Source organism: Erpetoichthys calabaricus, chromosome 6 (genome assembly GCF_900747795.2).
Source record: "Erpetoichthys calabaricus chromosome 6, fErpCal1.3, whole genome shotgun sequence".
NCBI lineage: Eukaryota > Metazoa > Chordata > Cladistia > Polypteriformes > Polypteridae > Erpetoichthys > Erpetoichthys calabaricus.
Window position 1 is genome coordinate 68347708 of NC_041399.2, and position 22029 is coordinate 68369736.

At 38.6% G+C, this 22029-nt stretch overlaps 1 protein-coding gene across 1 annotated transcript in view; it reads right to left on the reverse strand.

Moving 5' to 3' along the window:
• The window catches only part of usp14 (ubiquitin specific peptidase 14 (tRNA-guanine transglycosylase)), a 43924-nt gene extending 22485 nt beyond the window's left edge, over positions 1 to 21439 (reverse strand). Inside the window, exons 1-6 of the mRNA XM_028803661.2 lie at positions 21135 to 21439; positions 10576 to 10721; positions 7445 to 7477; positions 5187 to 5291; positions 4331 to 4434; positions 331 to 389 (exon numbers count right to left, since the gene is read on the reverse strand). Of these exons, the coding sequence (XP_028659494.1) occupies positions 331 to 389; positions 4331 to 4434; positions 5187 to 5291; positions 7445 to 7477; positions 10576 to 10721; positions 21135 to 21150 (463 nt within the window). The 5' untranslated portion in view covers positions 21151 to 21439. The remainder of the gene's footprint in view (positions 1 to 330; positions 390 to 4330; positions 4435 to 5186; positions 5292 to 7444; positions 7478 to 10575; positions 10722 to 21134) is intronic.
• Positions 21440 to 22029: the final 590 nt, after the last annotated feature.

Consider the following 22029-nt stretch of genomic DNA (forward strand, 5'->3'; position numbering starts at 1 on the left):
AAAATAAAGCAAATAAGTAGCAAACAAGTGGCTACAAACTGGGTTGTAAGATAGCCAACAATACAATAATTACAATTTGCAAAAACCTGAAGTAAACTTTTTTCACATTGTCATTATGGGGTGTTGTGTGCAGAATTCTGAGGAAAAAAAATGAATTTAATCCATTTTGGAATAAGGCTGTAACATAACAAAATGTGGAAAAAGTGATGCGCTGTGAATACTTTCCGGATGCACTGTAAGAGCTGCAGATAGGTTACTACAAACGCCAAACACCAAATATTATAAAATGCAATCATAAAAAAACAATAAAACAAAGCAATTTCCTCCTACCTGCTGTAATGTACTGTGATGAAGCATTTGCCCCTGAAGCACTCAAGACTCCTGAATAACTGGGGAAGACAAGGTTTCATCTATTAGACGTAAATCTATGACATATTTTAATAGAATTTATTGTGTATACATACCAATGCTTTTAAATAATACAGATGTTTACTTTTAGTTGTGGCAGAATATCACGCTCATGTACTGTATGTACACATGCAAACCGAAGTAAACAAGATGTTAGTTCAGTTTGGGTCTGCTTGATACAGAGTTCTTACCTACTGTAATACCATTGTATCAGCTGATCTTAATTTGCTTCAGTCATGCAGCAAATACTAAAAGTTATTCGGCTGGGGTAGAATTTCAGCCAAGTGTGGTATCAATATAGTCTTACTTTAAAATAAAATTATCTTACTACAACATTACAACATTTTCTCAAATACTCATCTAACAGGGTTGCATAATGCACTAGTCTTACTTTCACTATTAGTTAACAAGGGCTTATACTGTTAACAAAATATCAGACATTGACAGAATTTATTATTGTGAAGGCGGAAGCATACCTCTGAATGGCAATAAAATTAAATACCTAACAAAAAAATACCACCTTCATATTTGCCATCAATGCATACAAAAATTCGTTAGCAAATGAAAAGCTATCATTGTGCATCTTCACTTTGGCTATAAACAGGAATACTTGCTAAACAAAAGCGTTGCCATTAATAATGAATAATTTTTTAATATATCAATTTGCATTAATAATGCAAAGAGTAACAGGACCCCATGAACACAAGTTCTAAAATATATAATGAAGCTTATAAAAAGTGCAGTCTTGTTAAAAATCATTGAAACTGCACATTGGTCTTAATTGCTTTGAGGTGATGTCAGCAAGAAGGGTATTTTTATATATTTTAACAGCACTGGTAGGAAATAGGACTTCTAACCCAAAGCTCACGTGCTAGAGATACTTGTCATTTGTATAGAAGGTATTCATGTTTTCCAGACTAAACAAAACTCATGTCATTCTGTACAATAGTACAACATCAAGGCCAGAAAGCCCATGTTACTCAGCAAATGTAAAGAAAATGTGTTTGTGTTACATATTGTGTGTATTTATATATATATATATATATATATATATATATATATATATATATATATATATATATATATATACACACACACATACAAACACACAGGTGCATCTCAAAAATAATTAGAATATTACATAAGACCAATTTAAAATTAAAAAAAAAAAAAAAAAAAAATTTTTAATACAGAAATGTTGGCCTACTGAAACGTTTGTCCATGTATGCATACTTGGTTGGGGCTCCTTTTGCTGAATTACTGCATCAATGTGGCATGGCATGGAGGCGATCAGCCTGTGGCACTGCTGAGGTGTTATGGAAGCCAATGATGCTTTGATAGCAGCCTTCAGCTTGTCTGCATTATTGGGTCTGGTGTCTCTCATCTTCCTCTTGACAATTTAGGTCAGGAGAGTTTGCTGGCCAATGAAGCACAGTGATACCATGGTCATTAAACCAGGTATTGGTACTTTTGGCAATGTGGGCAGGTGCCAAGTCCTAGTGGAAAATGACATCAGCATCTCCATAAAGCTAGTCAGCAGAGGGAAGCATGAAGAGCTCTAAAATTTCCTGGTAGACAGCTGCACTGACTTTGGACTTGATAGAACACAGTGGACCAACACCAGCACGACATGGCTCCCCAAATCATCACTGACTGTGGAAACGTCACACTGGACCTCAAGCAACTTGGATTCTGTGCCTCTCTACTCTTCCTCCAGACTCTGGGACCTTGATTTCTAAATTAAATGCAAAGTTTACCTTTCATTTGAAAAAAGGACTTTGGACCACTGAGAAACAGTCCAGTCCGTTTTCTCCTTAGCCCAGGTTAGACGCTTCTGACTTTGTCTCTGGTTCAGGAGTGGCTTGACACAAGGAATGTGACAGTTGTAGTCCATGTCCCGGATATGTCTGTGTGTGGTGGCTCTTGAAGCACTGACTCTAGCCGCAGTCCACTCCTTGTGAATCTCCCCCAAATTCTTGAATAGGATGTGCTTCACAATCCACTTAAGGCTGGGGTTATCCCTGTTGCTTGGGTACCTTTTTCTGGCACATTTTTTCCTTCCACTCAACTTCCATTAATATGCTTGGATACAGCACTCTGTGAACAGCCAGCTTCTTTAGCAATGACCTTTTGTGGCTTACCCTCACAAGCAAACAAAACGCATACACACATACATATTTACACACACTGGATAAATACATAAATATTACTGGATAACAAAGCAAGGTGTTTCTTGTTTCTGTGGGTTGTGGCTACATTCCTTGATCTTATTATCACATAATCAAACTCACAAAAACTTCTTCTGGGGTTTGCCTACAAGGAGTCTTGAAATACTACAGGTAAAATCTCCAGCCTTTCAGGATAGTTTATAGTGTTATGCACAGGAAATAAAGCTGACTTATTAGTAACATAGGTGTTTTTTTTTTTAAAGAATATTCCACAAATGCTCTAGAGTTTTGGTTAAGCACTTTGTTGCACAGAATCTAATTTAAAAAAAAAAAAAAAAAAACCCTTTACTTTTGTTTGCTTCTGACCTTTTATGTACATAGATTTGTTAAAGTTGCCGTCTGTAGTACATAGATTAAAAGTCTGACTCAATAGTTACTTTAGATCTTTATCATTATAAAAACTTAGCCAATGTTTATATTTTTCTCCGTTCTATTTTCAAGTTGAGATTTTGAGACAGATTCCATAAAGTGTCTGGACAATTATGATGGGAGATAAGTACATTTTTCCACCATGTTACTTTACAGAAAGAAAACAAACAAAGCCAAATGATCAAGTGGATGGCTTGCCGACAGTAATATTTAGGCTGATATAGCTGCTAAGTTTACATAATCTTTATAAATGATGAATAAGTGTGATAACATCAATGATTGAAAGTATTGATCCACTAACACAGTTTCTTCTGTTTAGCCTTTTATACATGACAAGTATGATGTCTGCCATGGTTAAAGATTAATATTAAAAGTAAATTTCTATTTGTACACTTCATATTTAACATACCCAAATGCTCAGCACTTAAAAGATTTTTTCATTGTCTGGCAAAATTCACAATTTCAGCATTTCTGAGTTACTCCGCCCTCATTCACCCTGGGAATATGCTGTACAAACAATATAATCACTGGATTAAAAATTATATTTTGATAGGTTACTAAGCTGCTGAATATTCTAAATTCAGATAGCACTGAACGTAATTTTTTACTAAATCAATGAAAATATCAGCATCATCAAGTGCTCTGTCTTTAGACAGGTCCAAGGCACAATTCTCTCCTCCACTTTACTCTAATTTTAGCTTCTCTCTAAATCTGTCATGAATTTACTAAATATTGACAAAGTACCATTTAGCTGGAACTACAACATTCAAACACTGCTTTATTTTTTGCATTTCACTTAATTTAACTTTACATCAACAAGTGAAAACACAGTTGACTTTACCTAACAATAACTATGGTTTCTGTGAATAGTTAGACTAAAATTGTTTAATGTGTTGTTTAGTGTAATCAATTAAATTAGTACTAATAAAAAAACAGTGCAAAAGGAATTAGAGCATTTACTAAAATTTTTTGTAATAATTTAGAATAGGGATTGCTTAATTCTATTTTCACTTATTTATTTTATTTCTACCCAAATATTATGTACTAACACTAAAATTGTCTTATGATGTCTGGGATCATAATTAAATGCCAAAAATAGTAACACTTTAGAAATATGGCTGCCATGTTAGGATTTTATTCTATAATTAATACAGGTTTATGAAGCATTACTTCAATCTAAAACATGATGTGCTAGTATCACAATATGCCTGATTATATACTAAGTAATTTGTCACTAATAGGACCACTTTATATTAGCTAACAATGTACTCACTACTCTAAAAGAAATGTTTTAATGGAGAAAGTTGGACTATCTGTAATCTCACCTCCGCAAGGACTCTTTGAGTTCTGGTACTGATCGCAGACACTGGACGGTAGCATTCATGTAGCAAGTGTTACCAAGATTTGTTAGACCGCAGGGTAATTCCATCTGTTATTGGCAAAAAATAAACAAATAAATAAAACTGCTAAAACGTTTTATTCTATACAAAAAACAACTTAGATAGGGCTCTCTTATCAATAATTGTCACCCTAAAATGTATTTGTTTTTTTTTTGTACTGTGTTTTGTTCTTTAAATAAAATAAAATCAATATTAAGAATTTAATTGCCTCCAGAATCAATGCATTGCCCAACATAATGCATTGGATATATTTATTCACAATGCATATTACTTGCTAAATTTAAAAGGGTCTATAGAAAAGAAAAGTAAAAACTCAAAAATGAGCATAACACAATAATACAGTTAGACATTTGTGCTAGTGTTTAATTAGTCAGTCATGCTGGAACAGCATACAACTTTCTATTCAGCCATTCCCAACAAAATATTTATTTACAAAAACAGAAATCTAAAAGGTTTCCCAAGAGTATTAAACTGTGTATTAATCGTAACTCCATATTTTAAAAGCAGACACTAATATATAACGCATCTTATGCTCACATAAGTGATTTAATTTGGTAACTAAGAAACCCACTGCTGTCAGTGAGCTACATAAAAAATGTAGCCTCTTTTTATGTACATAGTCTCCCTGTTGAGTACAACAGAAGCAAGAAAGCTTTCGTATTTCCTACTAAGTGATCTTTCAATAACTTACTTATCAAACAAAACAAGTCTAATTACCTGCTTGTAAGGATTCTTTCTTATAATAATGTCTACGAGAGTGGCCAAACTCATCAGTACTTACAGCTGATGCTAGCTGCTCTTCTGTCATGTCTTCAACAAAAACTGGTCGAACAGAAGGCTCCTCTGGTAGAGCATCAGCGGAGCCCATCATTAACAATGTCATTCCCTAGGAAGGTAATCACCATTCAGCATCAAGTTATAAAGTGTATGCAAAAGCAAATAAATGTTTTATGCAATCTTTATCAGTATGGACACACACAAAATAAAAAGTGTTTTCTGCAAAACAAATACACAAATATACAATAAAAGGCAGCAGAAAATAGTAAGATTCAAATGAAAGGTATACATTCCTACTATGAATACTCACAACATCAAAAAGACCTGAATCTGTTCCATTATTAGCCACATTAAGTCAAGTTAAATGAGCACAAATGTATTTGAAATGTGGATATCCGCAGGTATTTGGCTGATACTACTGTGCACAAACTTTGTTTCATGCACAAAATTAATAAAAATAAAATTATATTCAGGGTATATACAGTAATCCCTCACTACATCGCGCTTCGACTTTCGCGGCTTCACTCTATCGCGGATTTTATATGTAAGCATATCTAAATATAGAACGCAGATTTTTTGCTGCTTCGCGGGTTTCTGCAGACAATGGGTCTTTTTACTTCTGGTACATGCTTCCTCAGTTGGTCTGCCCAGTTGATTTCATACAAGGGACGCTATTGGCAGATGACTGAGAAGCTACCTAATCAGAGCACACAGTTAAAGTTCCTGTGTGCTGATTGGCTCAGCGACGGAGTGCTGCATTAACCAGGAAGTCTCATCTCACTCATTTAGCGTTAACGTGCTCCTGCTACTGCTTCAGGGGCCGTGTCCAAGCGCCAACAGAAGATGCAAATGATTGCAGAAAAGGTAAAAGTTTTGGATATGTTGAAGGAAGGGAACAGCTACACCGCTGCAGGACACCATTACGGCATGAGTCCACGATTCTTTTTATTTAAAAAGGAGGAAAAGCATATAAGATCTACAGCCGCAGTGTACTTTAACCAGGGTGCAAAACGAGTTGCAAGTGGACGTGATAAGGCAGTAGTCTGGATGGAATCTGCTTTAGGGATTTGGATTGAAGAGTGCTGGAAGAAGAACAACGGCGATGCTACACAATCGCCTGAAGAGGCTCCTTTAGAAGAGCTGTAATGCTCTCCTTTGTTGTGCAGTGAAATTAAACTCATCGTTATCGGACAAGTCGTCGTGTCATTGTTGGTGAGTAACCATAATTAATTATCTATGTACAGTACTTATTACATGTACATAGTTTAGTGTCACTGTACACACATTTTACTGTATACAATTTTTCTTGCATTGTACGTATTTATTGCTGGTGGCCTGTCTGTCGTAATGGCTGTAACATATGTGATATCGGAGATGCTCGATATCTTTAAAATAATATTTAGGTTTTACTGTATATAAACTGTGTTTACATACATAATTTCAACGAATCTTACCTAATATCTAAGAGAATACAAAGGGTTTATGCTGTATAATTGTGCAGGAAATGTTTATAATAGTGTGGGAGAGTTTATAAGGGCTTAAAATATAAAAAAAGAACCATATGAACATATGGTTTCTACTTCGTGGATTTTCACCTTTCGCGGGGGGGGGGGGGGGGGGGGTTCTGGAATGCAACCCCCGCGATGGAGGAGGGATTACTGTAGTCTAAGTAGAAGTTTCATGGGGTAAACAACCCCACCCCCAGGGGCTCTTTGAGCAAATGTTTTTGTATCACAGCATTCTAACCTTCTAAATGTTGTACCAGTTCACAATATTATTTCTTTTGACCAGTACTTTTCTATACAATGCCTAAAGTATTAATTCCATTGTATGAGCATTGCTGTATTTAATTAGTTAAAGTAAACCACAATTCAGTGCACTTTACTTTTGATCTAAACCCTCTAAAACTTTGTAATAGTACAAAATTACAGATTAAAGTGTTACATTTAACTCTGACTGAAGCTACTTTTTTACAATATGAGCTAAATGATGAAATTATATTTATACCCAAAATTCACATTATTCCTACTAATTACCTCTTTGAATTCAAAATAATACAGTTTTCAGCAAAATTGTGTTTTCCGATTTCCATTAACAAAAGTCGAGGTCAATCACTACGAAAAGCCAGAATTGGTCTACAAAGTAAATGTAAACAGCTCCAGTTTACTTATAAATCCATGGCAAAACTAAATGGCTTGCTCTTGTCAAAGGTTTTCTAATGTTCTAAAATAACTTCTACAAAAGTGTTAAAATTTTACTTACATTTTTTAATTTAATGTTTCCCCATTCATCATCCTGAAACACAAAAGAGATCAAACAAATCTGTCACAAAAATTTAGATTTAATGCAGCAGGAAAGAAGTGTATCTTGTGCAATATATAATAACTACAAGGCATTTTTACATGTGAGTGGTATTATTAAGGGTATTATTGTCATAAATGAACCGTCAAAACCACAGTTAAAATACATACATACAGTGCATCCGGAAAGTATTCACAGCGCATCACTTTTTCCACATTTTGTTATGTTACAGCCTTATTCCAAAATGGATTAAATTCATTTTTTTCCTCAGAATTCTACACACAACACCCCATAATGACAACGTGAAAAAAGTTTACTTGAGGTTTTTGCAAATTTATTAAAAATAAAAAAATGGAGAAAGCACATGTACATAAGTATTCACAGCCTTGGCCATGAAGCTCAAAATTGAGCTCAGGTGCATCCTGTTTCCCCTGATCATCCTTGAGATGTTTCTGCAGCTTAATTGGAGTCCACCTGTGGTAAATTCAGTTGATTGGACATGATTTGGAAAGGCACACACCTGTTTATATAAGGTCCCACAGCTGACAGTTCATGTCAGAGCACAAACCAAGCATGAAGTCAAAGGAACTGTCTGTAGACCTCTGAGACAGGATTGTCTCGAGGCACAAATCTGGGGAAGGTTACAGAAAAATTTCTGCTGCTTTGAAGGTCCCAATGAGCACAGTGGCCTCCATCATCCGTAAGTGGAAGAAGTTCGAAACCACCAGGACTCTTCCTAGAGCTGGCCGGCCATCTAAACTGAGCGATCGGGGGAGAAGGGCCTTAGTCAGGGAGGTGACCAAGAACCCGATGGTCACTCTGTCAGAGCTCCAGAGGTCCTCTGTGGAGAGAGGAGAACCTTCCAGAAGGACAACCATCTCTGCAGCAATCCACCAATCAGGCCTGTATGGTAGAGTGGCCAGACGGAAGCCACTCCTTAGTAAAAGGCACATGGCAGCCCGCCTGGAGTTTGCCAAAAGGCACCTGAAGGACTCTCAGACCATGAGAAAGAAAATTCTCTGGTCTGATGAGACAAAGATTGAACTCTTTGGTGTGAATGCCAGGAGTCACGTTTGGAGGAAACTAGGCACCGCTCATCACCAGGCCAATACCATCCCTACAGTGAAGCATGGTGGTGGCAGCATCATGCTGTGGGGATGTTTTTCAGCGGCAGGAACTGGGAGACTAGTCAGGATAAAGGGAAAGATGACTGCAGCAATGTACAGAGACATTCTGGATAAAAACCTGCTCCAGAGCGCTCTTGACCTCAGACTGGGGCGACGGTTCATCTTTCAGCAGGACAACGACCCTAAGCACACAGCCAAGATATCAAAGGTGTGGCTTCAGGACAACTCTGTGAATGTCCTTGAGTGGCCCAGCCAGAGCCCAGACTTGAATCCGATTGAACATCTCTGGAGAGATCTTAAAATGGCTGTGCACCGACGCTTCCCATCCAACCTGATGGAGCTTGAGAGGTGCTGCAAAGAGGAATGGGCGAAACTGGCCAAGGAAAGGTGTGCCAAGCTTGTGGCATCATATTAAAAAAGACTTGAGGCTGTAATTGCTGCCAAAGGTGCATCGACAAAGTATTGAGCAAAGGCTGTGAATACTTATGTACATGGGATTTCTCAGTTTTTTAATTTTTAATAAATTTGCAAAAACCTCAAGTAAACTTTTTTCATGTCATTATAGGGTGTTGTGTGTAGAATTCAGGAGGAAAAAAAATGAATTTAATCCATTTTGGAATAAGGCTGTAACATAACAAAATGTGGAAAAAGTGATGCGCTGTGAATACTTTCCGGATGCACTGTACATATACACACATACACCAAACATTACATAACAATATATACATTATTTTTTTTCATGCCTGAATTATTGTTTTGAAATGCTTTGTGTTTACCAATACAGTAATCCCTCGCTATATCGCGCTTCGCCTTTCGCGGCTTCACTCCTTCGCGGATTTTATATGTAAGCATATTTAAATATATATCGCGGATTTTTCGCTGCTTCGCGGGTTTCTGCGGACAATGGGTCTTTTAATTTCTGGTACATGCTTCCTCAGTTGGTTTGCCCAGTTGATTTCATACAAGGGACGCTATTGGCAGATGGCTGAGAAGCTACCCAGCTTACTTTTCTCTTTCTCTTGCGCTGACTTTCTCTGATCCTGACGTAGGGGGATTGAGCAGGGGGGCTGTTCGCACACCTAGGCGATACGGACGCTCGTCTAAAAATGCTGAAAGATTATCTTCACGTTGCTATCTTTTGTGCAGCTGCTTCCTGAAACGACATGCTGCACGGTGCTTCGCATACTTAAAAGCTCGAAGGGCACGTGTTGATTTTTGCTTGCTTGTTTTTCTCTGTCTCTCTCTCTCTCTCTCTCTCTCTGCTACTGACGGAGGGGGTGTGAGCTGCCGCCTTCAACACCTTTGTGCCGCGGTGCTTCGCATACTTAAAAGCCAAACAGCCCTATTGATTTTCCTCTGCCTTTATGACAGTCTCTGCTCCTGACTCCTTTGAAGAAGAAGATATGTTTGCATTCTTTTAATTGTGAGACGGAACTGTCATCTCTGTCTTGTCATGGAGCACAGTTTAAACTTTTGAAAAAGAGACAAATGTTTGTTTGCAGTGTTTGAATAACATTCCTGTCTCTCTACAACCTCCTGTGTTTCTGCGCAAATCTGTGACCCAAGCATGACAATATAAAAATAACCATATAAACATATGGTTTCTACTTCGCGGATTTTCTTATTTCGCGGGTGGCTCTGGAACGCAACCCTCGCGATGGAGGAGGGATTACTGTATACACAATAGTCAGTGCCATCCTACTATGAAGGGTGAGACATAAAACAAAAAGAACTGGGCACAATAATCAACAAATAAAGGAATAAAAAAAGATACAGCATGACAACCACTGAATGTAAGGAAAATATTTAACATTATTGAAAAAGTAAACAATTAAACAAATACCTTCACAAAAAATGCAAATTAAAACGTTTCACAAAAATATATGCCTTTACTATTTTAAATTTATCAGCTTTTAACTATCATTATTATTACATCATAAGTGAAAATAAATAAATGAGTCGTACCTTTAGCGTCCCTCCTTTCAACATCACCTTCTGCCTATCTGGCTGAACCCCAGTAAGAGCAAAAAGCTGTGCCTTGAAAACCATTGGAGGTTCATCTGTATTCAGCTCCACTCCATCAAACTTCTCCTTTCCCCATTTCACATTCACTGGAAAAGAAGCAAAGCATCAATAAAATATTGCCCATTCCAATTCTTCTCTTCCAAGAAAAGAAAAAAACTTAAAAAGTTAGGTGTCAGTTTACTTAAATTTGCAAGTGTCTAAAACCATTCCTCCTTTTACTTTAATAAAAGAAGTTTTTCCAATTAATAATGTCCTATTTATGAAAATAATATTAACTTGTGAAATGCTATTATGTGCATGAATATTTATTTCATAAATTAAATGAGGTTTAGGAGTACTGTATTCACATTAAAAAAAAAACAGAATACCACCACAGATTCTGCATCTACAGTTAATTGTAATGTTCCTGGGCACCCCTCATCTCATTTTCTGAATGGCTGTGTCCCAATGACAAAGGGACAAAATGCTGAGCTGGGCATACCAGAGCTTCCTAGCCCAGCAACAATCTCCAGCCACTCCTGGAAAATGTTCAGGCATTCGAACGGATGTTAACATTTTACTTCTCAGCTCACTGCCATGATGATGATTTAAACTCCCCGAAAGGTAATGGATCAACTGTGATGATGCCTACATTAAATGAATAAAGTCCAGTTTCAGTTAAGTATATGAAAACAGCAAAATATTCACATTCAACATACTTTGTTTTTGCAAAATACACTTGTAAAGGCTTTACTTTTGAAAAACTTTAGCCTTATCCAAAATCAAAGCTAAAGAAAAAATTAAATTTCAGTTTTACTACAAAGTTTTAAGCAAATTTAACTACAGACCATGCAGCATGATTGACCATGAAATAATTGTCATCATTAGAGTACCTTTTACAAGAATTATTCTACATCCATACTTCTAAGTTTTCAACTGAAAAATGCAGACATTAGTCTCAAGTTTCACCATTTACCTGAGTGATTTTAACCCCCAAAAAACAGACTTTAGAAAATGCTCCAGAGCAGTTTATTTCTGAAAACACCAACTCAGTGTTGCAGTGTGAGTGGGTGAAAATTATTTGACCCTTTCCTGATTAAATCCTGCTCATTACAACGTCTCATTACTATATTGTTCACTCCACACGGAAGAAAACCATATTCCAATACAGTGGACATAGTGGAATTATTTTACATAGCACTTATTCTATTGCTTACCTGTATGCATCAAGATTGCATTTTTCACAGTCTGAATGCTGCATACAGTAAAGACAGGGTGAGTTTCAGCCTCAATCTCATGCCTTTTATGTTTTTTTGGTTTCCTCTCTAAAGCAGTACATAAAACATGAGACATCAGACAGACAAGCTCTTCTTCTGTTTGTGAAATGGCTCAAGGATTTTTTTTTATTTATGTAGCTCTTAAACACCCTTTGAGTAACAACACAGTTTTTGTTTTGTTTGAAAGCAGGTACACAGCACGTTTTTTGCAATTAAGTAAAAAAAAAAAAAAAAAAAAAAATTATTACCCTTTCCCCAACATTAAATTGGCTCGAAAATGCCATTTTTCAACAAACTTAAATACTTTTGGGGTTGTCTTGTTTTATAATATAAATAGCACCAAAGTATTTGTATTTGAATCTGTAAAAGAAACCTTATTAAAAACTGTACTTTCTGAGATTTCCAATCAGCTATAATAGTTGAAGCATGTAGCTCTGATAGGAAAAAAAAGAGTTCTCATAAAAAACATGCAAAATGATCATTTTACGCTGTCAGTGGTGAAAAAAATTACTTATATCTCAAGGGTAAACTTTTTTATATGAAAAATTTATATTTCTATGTCTGCAAGGCAAGTGTGATTCATTTGTCAAGTTTTATTAAAATTAAAAATTTCAATATAAAGATAATTTGTTAAATTAAAATAGAAAGACCTAGTAATCACATTTTCTCAAAGGTGATAGGGGTGTTAAATAACTTTATACCTTGAATAAAGTGATTTAAAAACTGTATCGTATGGTCACTCTGGTTCCTTTTCTCTAGCACTGCACTTTCTTTAAAGGTCTATAGCCATTCATTGTGTAAAAAATGCACAAACAAGATATTATGCAAAGGGAAAATACTCTTTCAAAGCAGTGTAATTCCCGGTACAGGAATCCTGTTATAATGAAACTCATGGAACCATAAAAATATTTTCTTCTAACAAATAAAGGAAAAATACATATACTATTGTGACTGGGGTCCCTGTCTATAAAGACAGTGGCGCAAGATCACCTCCGTAACTGCTTGACTGCATCTGGTAAACCAAGGGCAAAGTAATTGGTTATCTTCTGCAGGATTAGGCTTTCCATGTAATGTGCTTGTCACACAATGTTTAGAACATTTAACATCAGGCTTTGAAATGCTCTTCTTCGAACTCTCCTAATCTCACTTCTCCAAACTGTGTCTGTTCTTCTAATCTGAAGATGGGAGCTAAAGCAGGATGAATGCCCATGTCACGGCTCCTAAAATCTGCTGTTCTGAAACAAGTCTTGAGACTGTACCTCTGCCTTCTTTCACAGTAATAAAGCAGCTGTATTTTCCTTGAAAACCTGGAAACACCTTCCTGTCTTTTGTGCAACTCTGTGACCCACCTTGAAAATACCTGCATAAAAAATAGCACTTCTTAAACTGCAGAAAAAACATTTTACTTGAAATTGAGACATTAAATGTAACTTCGTTTTTTATAGAAATACAGAATGAAAATGAGACGTTAGATGAAGATGAAAGTGTGATTCCAAATGCTTTCACCACGTCTTTTTTCTTCATTCCAAAATCATTTTTTCTTGGATTGTTAATTTTTCTTTCATTGTAAACTGACACTGTTTCTCACTTTTACCTTCATCTCAAAGAAAACTTTGAGAAGCACTATGAAACTCGAACAGCAGAGTATCTGCACACAACACAACTACCCACATGTATGCTAGGTGGAGTGCAGACTCTGAATTCGACTATACACTCTTGCTGAGCCTCGCCACGAGTTACACACAGCAGTCACTCCTGAACAATGAATTGTGGCTGAGAGCACAGAAACTTCCTGTCCAGAACTCACTTGCACTTCAGCTTTAGACCAGCAACACAAATATTTCTGGCCACCTTCTCATACATTCATTGTACACTGCTAGGTGTCAAGAGTGTCGGAAAGTTTAAAAGAGAAACATGATACTGTGGTTAAAGGAGGCAGTGAGTCTAACCATCAATTGATTTTGTGACTCTGTAACCCATTTACCCCTAATACTTCACATGGCATTGGAAGGACAAATCAAATACCATGAGTGGTGCTTCAGGGAGGCTGTGCAGCAGGTGACTTTTTTTGTTTAGTTAAGAAATGAGAGGAGGTGATTTAACATTACATATCCACCTGCCTTTATTCGGCCCATTACCCAACCACAGAGACATACGACAAGGGGTTAATACCATTCATGTTGAACTAAATGCTTGCACCGCTGCATACATCTCAGGGCATGTATCTGGGAATATGGACAATTACAAAGCTGCCTCGTGCAACCTACAAAGAGTTGTGAAAGCTGCTAAGCTAAGCGACGATATGGGGAGAAAGAGAAAAGGACAATTTGAACAGTCCAACACTAGATGCATGTGGAAAGGTCTGCAGACAATAATGGACTATAAAGCAACTACTCGCACCACAGTGACTGCCAACACCCCTCAGGCAGATGAGCTTAATAATTTCTATGTGTGCTTTAACGTGAATGCCGCTAACAGCAACAAGTGGTACAACAAATCTGCAGGAGGAGAACCACTTATGTACGAAACAGTGCTCACTTTGTTGAAATACGACACAAGGTGGGCTTTCAATAAAGTGAAAACCAGGTGGCAGGTCTGAATGACATTCCAGGAAATGTTTTTAATATCTGTGCTGATAAGCTTGCACTAGTGTTCACAGTAATATTTTAATCTCTCTGTATCAAAATCTGTCATACCAATAAGCTTTAAACAATCCAGCATTGGCCCTGCACCTAAGAAAGCAAGCCCAATCAGTCTGACTTTCACCCTGTCACACTAACACCTATAAGTAATGAAGGGTTCGGAGAGGCTAACTAAAAATGCTACATGCTCTTCTCTGCCAAAAGAACTGGATCCATTAAAGTTCACATACAGATATTGTTCCAACAGGTCCATCGAGGTTACCATCACCTTGATCCTACATAAGGTACTGGCCCACTTGGACAACGACAGAAGGAATTTTGTGCAAATGTTATTTATGTGCATTTAACAGAATAAATGCCTCTAAGCTCATCAGCAAGCCCAGGGACGTGCATCTGAACACTTCCAGCTGGGTTTTTAACTTCCTGACAGGAACACTTCAGGTGGTCCAAGTGGGTGGCCACATTTTATCATCCGACACTGTTAACTCAGGCAGTCCTCAGGGCTGTGTTCTGAGTACCCTATTGTACTCCCTCAAGACTTATGACTGCACAGCTGTACACACCTCTAACGTCATGTCAAGTTTGCTGATGACACAGCTGTGGCAGGACTGGAATTTAACAAGAATGAGCAGGCTTACCTGGAAGAAGGAGAGAGCCTGTCACACTGATTCTGGTTTAATTACTATTCTCATCCTTCTTGATCTGAGTACAGCCTTTGACACTATTTGCCACACTACTCTTCTCAATAGATTATCTTCGATTGGCATTACCCACACTCCACTAGATTGGTTCAGATCCTACCTCTCAGGCCGCACTCAGTTTGTTCAGCTTAAAAGTTTCACATCCCAACCCACCGCTGTTACTTCAGGTGTGCCCCAGGGCTCTGTCCTGGGACCCCTCCTTGTCATTATTTACCTCCTTCCCCTTGGAAATATCTTTTGTAAATATAACATTAGCTTCCACTGTTATGTTGATGACACCCAGCTCTACCTCACTAGCAAACCTGCTTTTTCCTTTCTACCCTCCTTACTTATTGATGGCACAGCAGAAATCAAATCCTGGTTTTATTAAAATTTTCTTAAATAATGACAAAACTGAGGTTCTCCTCATTGGTACAAAATCAACATTATCCAAAACTGATCATTTTTTCCTTTGTTATTGATAATTCCTCTGTCTCCCCTTCCCCACAGGTTAAGAGTCGGTGTCATCCTTGACAGTACTTTATCTTTTCAGTCCCACATCAGTAACATCTCCCGGTCTGCATATTTCCACTTGTGTAACATTAATCGTATTCGCCCCTCCCTCACTCCTCACACCACTGCTATCCTTGTTCATAGCCTTGTCACTTCTCATCTGGATTATTGCAATTCCCTTTTCTTTGGTCTTTCTCGCAAATCTCTTTATAAGCTTCAACTGGTCCAGAATTCAGCTGCTTGCATCATTACTAGAACTCCCTCTATTCACCATATCACTCCCGTTTGGCAGCAGCTTCATTGGCTTCCAGTTCAGTTCTGAATTCAATTCAAAATTCTCCTACTAAGTATTAAAGCTCTCCACAACCTCATCCCTCCATAACTGTCTGACCTCCTCCATGTTGCCATTCCTTCCCATACCCTTAGATCCTCTTCCTCCATCCACTTGACTGTCCCCTTCGTCCGTCTTACCATTATGGGGAGCAGAGCATCAGGTGCTCTGCTCCCCAGCTCTGGAACTCACTACCACCTGAGCTTAGAAATATTGAATCATTTTCACTTTTCAAATCTAAACTTAAAACTCATTTGTTTAAGACTGCTTTTTCTCTTTGATTACAATTGCTCTGTCTGATTTAAACTTTTGTATTTTACTTATTGTTTATAATCTGTGTTTTGTCTATTGTTCTGTGTCTTTGAGTGTTTAGGAAGGCGCCTACAAATAAATAAAATGTATTATTATTATTATTATTATCTCCTTATTAATGTGACATGTAACGTGTTAACAGAGACATGTAATCACCAAAACACACAATTAGCTGGACAATCAAAACCACATACTTCATTGATAAATATGAATCTACCAACACTACATTTATGTCATGTCATCCATTGAGTGTTTGAAGGAAAACTAATGTTCATTAATATAACCAATAAGTAAAAACATAAGGTATATATTTTTGCAGTTATAAATGTATTGAGCATAGGTGACAACAGTCCAAGTAATGTTCAAATTATGGACTTGTACACAGGCATTATCAATATACAAAGTGTGATTATTCAAATCACTATTCTGTAAGATTTCAGTAATTATTTACCACTGCGATGCTGATCTTTCTGATCATAAAATAGGTCACTTCAATAGCAATTGACAAGAGGAATTCATAATTAATTTCAGAATTGCGGTATTTGAGAGTTCCTCTAGAGTGCCTCTTTCTCTTGCACGATTTGGCTCAAAAACTAATCAGTGCATCATCATTTCATAACAGGCTTAAGTTTCAAGTTTGGTATTTTTCTGTCCAGACGTTTTAGCCCTTGATCATCCTCAGGAAACTGTGACACACAGATACACACAGACAGTCAGACACACGGCCATTATCAAGATATCAATGTTCTTGGTATCTGGGGACCCTAAAACATTGAGATCAGTCGAAAACCGGAGATTGAAATTCTTGACAAATCTAAAACTTTTGCTCCTTCCTGAAGCTTATGGTGGGAGAGGGTGCGCAGCAAAAATGGTAAAATGCAAAAAAGAAGAAATTCTTACACATCTTCTGTTTCATTCAGTAAAGAAAGGATGATAACCAGTTTAAAATTTCCGGATGGACACCCAAAGACAGAAAGTGGAATATACCCGCCTGCTTGAACAACATAGGAGGCTGAGTAACGGAAGAATCTGGCTGGGATGAAAACCTACAGTCATAGGGGCCTCTAGGACTAAAGTTCACAAGCACTTAGTTAGGCCATCCATTCCCATTATATAAAACTACCAGTCATAAGTTTTAGAACACCTCAGTTTTCCCATTTTTTCTTCAAATTTAATCAGCTGAAATGCAATGAATGACCTAAAGTGGTAAAAAGGAGACATACAAATGAGAGTTGCTTTGGACAGGACAGATTAGAATGTTCACTGATCCATCCATCCTCTAAACCCACTAACCAGGGCAGGAGGCAGCTGTAGTCTATCCTAGAAAGCAACAGGCACAAGCAAACCCTGGACAGAGCACTCCATTGCAACCCACTGCAACTAAAAACTCACACACATGTCAGGGGATGATTTAGCATCACCAGGGGCCTCATGCATAACACTGTGCGTAGAATTTGCACTATAACATGGCGTACGGACAAAAGCGGAAATGTGCTTATGCACAAAAAAATCTAGATGCAAAAATCTGTGCGAACGCCAAGTTCCACGTTCTTCCACTACATAAATCCCGGTCAGTGTGAAAATTAACGCACGTGCCTGCTGTCCAGCTGCAACTCCTCACAGAATTACGCCTCTTTGAATATGCAAATCAATATAAACAGCCCTTAAGCTCAGCCTTCTGTGAAAAGGCAATGGCAAAAGTACGACGGAAAATAGAAGAATTTCAGCGAATTCCAAGTGGAGGCAAGGAAAAACCTACTATTTGTTGATTTAAACAGTGATATAAACAACAAAAGGAAGCTGATCGAGTGACATAGCATGTCGGAGAAACTCGAAAGCTCAAATTCACAAAGTCGCACAGTGCCCGAAATAATAAAGAAGTTGTCAGATATCAAAGTCGCCATGAAAAGGCGAGTCGTAGCCCACCGTCTGAGTGTCATATGAAAGCTTATTAGGGTACAGTGAAAAAAAAAAAAGGCACACAGTGTGAAAAAAGCACAAAATGTCAACTTTAATCTCGAAATTTCCACTTTAATCACGTACTTTATTTTGTCATTAAAGTAAATCATCATAAACTTCATCTTAAAATCGTTTTAAGTTACTAGTTTCTCAAGTCGCATCGTAACTAAAGTAGCACGTTAAATGCTTTATTTTGTATTTGATCTTCTATGTGCGTGAATCACTACGTGCTTCTGGGCTTTCTCTTCCTCCGACAGGACACAGAATCCATTACATTTGTAATATTACAGCTCTCTGAATAATTAAAATACTGAGAAGTATACGTGATATCATTTTCATGATGGTAGGAGTTAAAGCATGTTATTAAACATGGGAACACGGTGGCACAGTGATTGTTCATGTCTCACGCAAGATGCTTGCTGCCCGACCTTCGATGAAATACTTTATTACAGCAGTACTGTCTCTTTCAAACGTACTAACCCCCAATTCCTGTCCTTACTTTTCTTTCTCCAAATACCCAATTGAGATACAATCAGCTCTGTAATAGACGTTAAGCCGTCTGTAAGCTTAGAACGCCGATTCTTCAAAACTTTTGAGGAACATTGAAATATCTTTGTAGTATGTGTTTAATTATTCTGTCCATCTATCCTTCCAGTGTCGCGCCAGCCACAGCAAGAATACAGCGCGAGGCAGGAACAATCCGTGAACGGAGCTCCAGCTCCTCGCTAGCGCTGCGGCACCGTGTAGTTAAAGTTTTATCTGTATAATATAATAAAGATATTTTGCTTTACGGCAAGTTTAGGTTTTATACATCGCGATCTGAGCGTGGAAACGTTCTTACACAACATTTTTGTGCATACGCATCGTTTATACATGAGGCCCCTGTTTTTTGGGCTGTGGGAGCAAACTGGAATGAACTCATGTGGACCCCCATGCAAAGTTAACATTAGAAGCACCCAGGGCGAGACTCCAAGACTACTTACTACAAGGCTGTAGTGCTGCCACTATACTACCATGCACTTAAATTATTGCTTAACATATTTACATTAACTATGGCGTTACAAATTGAGGAAAAAACACTCTTTTTTTGAGACTAACTTTAGTAGCATAGTGCATCCAGAGTTCGGGAGTCAGACCATCCCAATCACTCCTTAAACTTCACCAAATGTCCATAATACCTGAAGTTTCATTTTCTGTGTTATCCCATGGTTTGAAAGTAAACACGTCAATCAGGAATATGGCCAAATTCATATGGTGATTAGGTCATTAATATTCAAGTGAATTATTTTTTTAAGCAATACATGGTTAGTGGTGGGAGGTAATGGGGGCATGGCTAAAAGCATGGGCACATACATACTTTTAAGTTGATTTGAGATTTATAAAGGAATTTGGCTTGGGCCCTGGTGGATGTAACAGGGTTTTCTTTTTGTGCTTATACTGTTTTTGCCCTTCTAGTGTAAGCCAAATTTTAGTACGGAATCTAAGCAAGGTTTTTATTCATGAGGCCCCAATTGTACAACTTCTCTAGAATCAAATTCACACAATTTCTGTTTCCTTGGTGTGTGTTGATATCCAGTTCTTCAACTGCCTGCCATTTCTGCACTCTTGTCTCTACAGTACTCTACTGCGAATTCATACTGGCGAGTCTAAGCTTGAGTGGACCCTGCAGTGCAGTGACCTCCTATCCACGATGGGTTTCCAGCCTAGCTACCAGTGCTGCATGGCAAGTTCTTGGAATGTGGATGATGTATGCAAACTGGGTAGGGATAAGAAAGTGTGTGCGAGGGTGCAGGGCCCCCGAATTCAAGCTGATCCGGGATGGCCTTACCTCTGTTACACCTGTGACAGGCTCAGTGTCACCCTGGATTGCAGTGAAGGTGCAAAGTGGCTTGGAATCTGGAAGTAGGCACCGTGACAAACTGGCATTCCATTTAGGACTGTTATTACTGCCACCATTACTTTCAAATTGGGCAGTGTGTGCAACCCGGCCTTGCAATCTTGAATTAGTTGCTACCGCTGCCCTCAACAGGACTGTCCAGGCTCGTTAGAATGCTTACCGTCGGACCTGTCAGGTTCTTTGCGGGGGATGAATGAGACCTAATAAAAACGAACACTGGTTGCTTCTGTATTCTCTGAATCCTTGTAAGCCCATTAACTCCGCGCGGCTGGTTCAAATGCGCTTTTCTCGCATGAACCTGCGTGCACACACAAGTCTGACATGCCAAATGTTAACGAATCTGGCGTAGGTTCTGCCACAGCCGCCTCGCCAAGCCTGCTGTCGATCGGCCACTCACACGCGCAACAGAGTCCGTCGCATTCACGATGGGGTTCGTGAAAAGTAACACCAATTTCTAACAGGGAAAACGACACAAGGCACTGCCTTGAGGGAGAATAAAAATTCTAACAAGGAGATTCAAGATGAAACTAGTGGACCTAAGTGGCGAAGAGCCGCGTCATGCTTTCAAAACTTTGCGGCGCTCGACATGAGTAGGCATTTATTCGAAACAGCGCGATGACTGACATATAAAATAACACCAATACATATCAAATATTAATACCTATCCTACTGCATCTTCAATATTATACAACCAATGCACAAAAAACAGAACATAGTCTACTCCTGTTCTCAAGGCCGACTCTGTACAAATACCATAGCTCACCCCTACAAGTCACACGGTTTCCGGCAGGAGACAGCAGGAAAAAGCGATGAGTGGCCATGCGGCCTAACCGGAGTGGGGCGACACGTGCCTGCTGTTGATTACCCCCCCCCAATTTACATTAGATCCGTGAGCTGCCGCGTCCTCACCTGTGAACACTGGCATGGCTCCTCCGCTGATCTGCCGCGCTAGTTTTCGGAGTTGAAGGCTCTAGAGACACTCAGGGCTTCTGTCGCTATCCACTTGCCTTGCCTTGCCTCACTTCATTCAAAAAGCTGCCCGCGATGACGCTGCAACAACTCGCCGAGGAGAAAGAGAGCGACGCGCTCGGGGTGCCACTACTCGACCTGGAGCGCCTGCCGCATCCCAGCGTCACACGGCTGGCTGGACAGCAACCACCAGCGTGGCGCGCGGCAGCCTCGGAGTCGGCAACAGGGAAATTCAAAATGGATCGTGGGACGTAGTTGACAGTGGTGAGTGCGGTGGCGGCGTGCCACCTTTAGGTAGTAAAATAAATGTGCATATTATCCAAGCATTACTGATAGAAGATTAAATTAACTCGAGTATTCCCGGTCTGAGTCAGTTTAGTGCAGCATTACTGGGACGGGACGCCTGGCCCCTTCAAGACAACAGTTGCACACACATACTTTGCTGACTTGTCTTCATTTTGAAAAGTATGTGGTTCTGTGATTGACGTCCATGAGCATGGAAAAGGCGCTATATAATTGAAATGTATTATAATTAATATCCATTTTCTTAAACAATATATTCAAGGCAGGGGCCTGGGATAGCTTGAGCCCATCCCAGCCAACATTGAGGGCAAGGCAGGAGCAACACCAACATAGGATGTCAGTGGAATTCATTAATGAGTTTTTGGAATTCACTTATTCCATTTAAGGACCACGGGAGAATGCTGGTGACTCCAACCAGGCAACTACGGATGGAATGAACCTCAAACGGCATGTTTCTTATGTGAATGGAACCTTGTGTATTCAGATGTTAATGACTTGAAATGTACATCTGGGCAGGTCTGGCCATCTTACA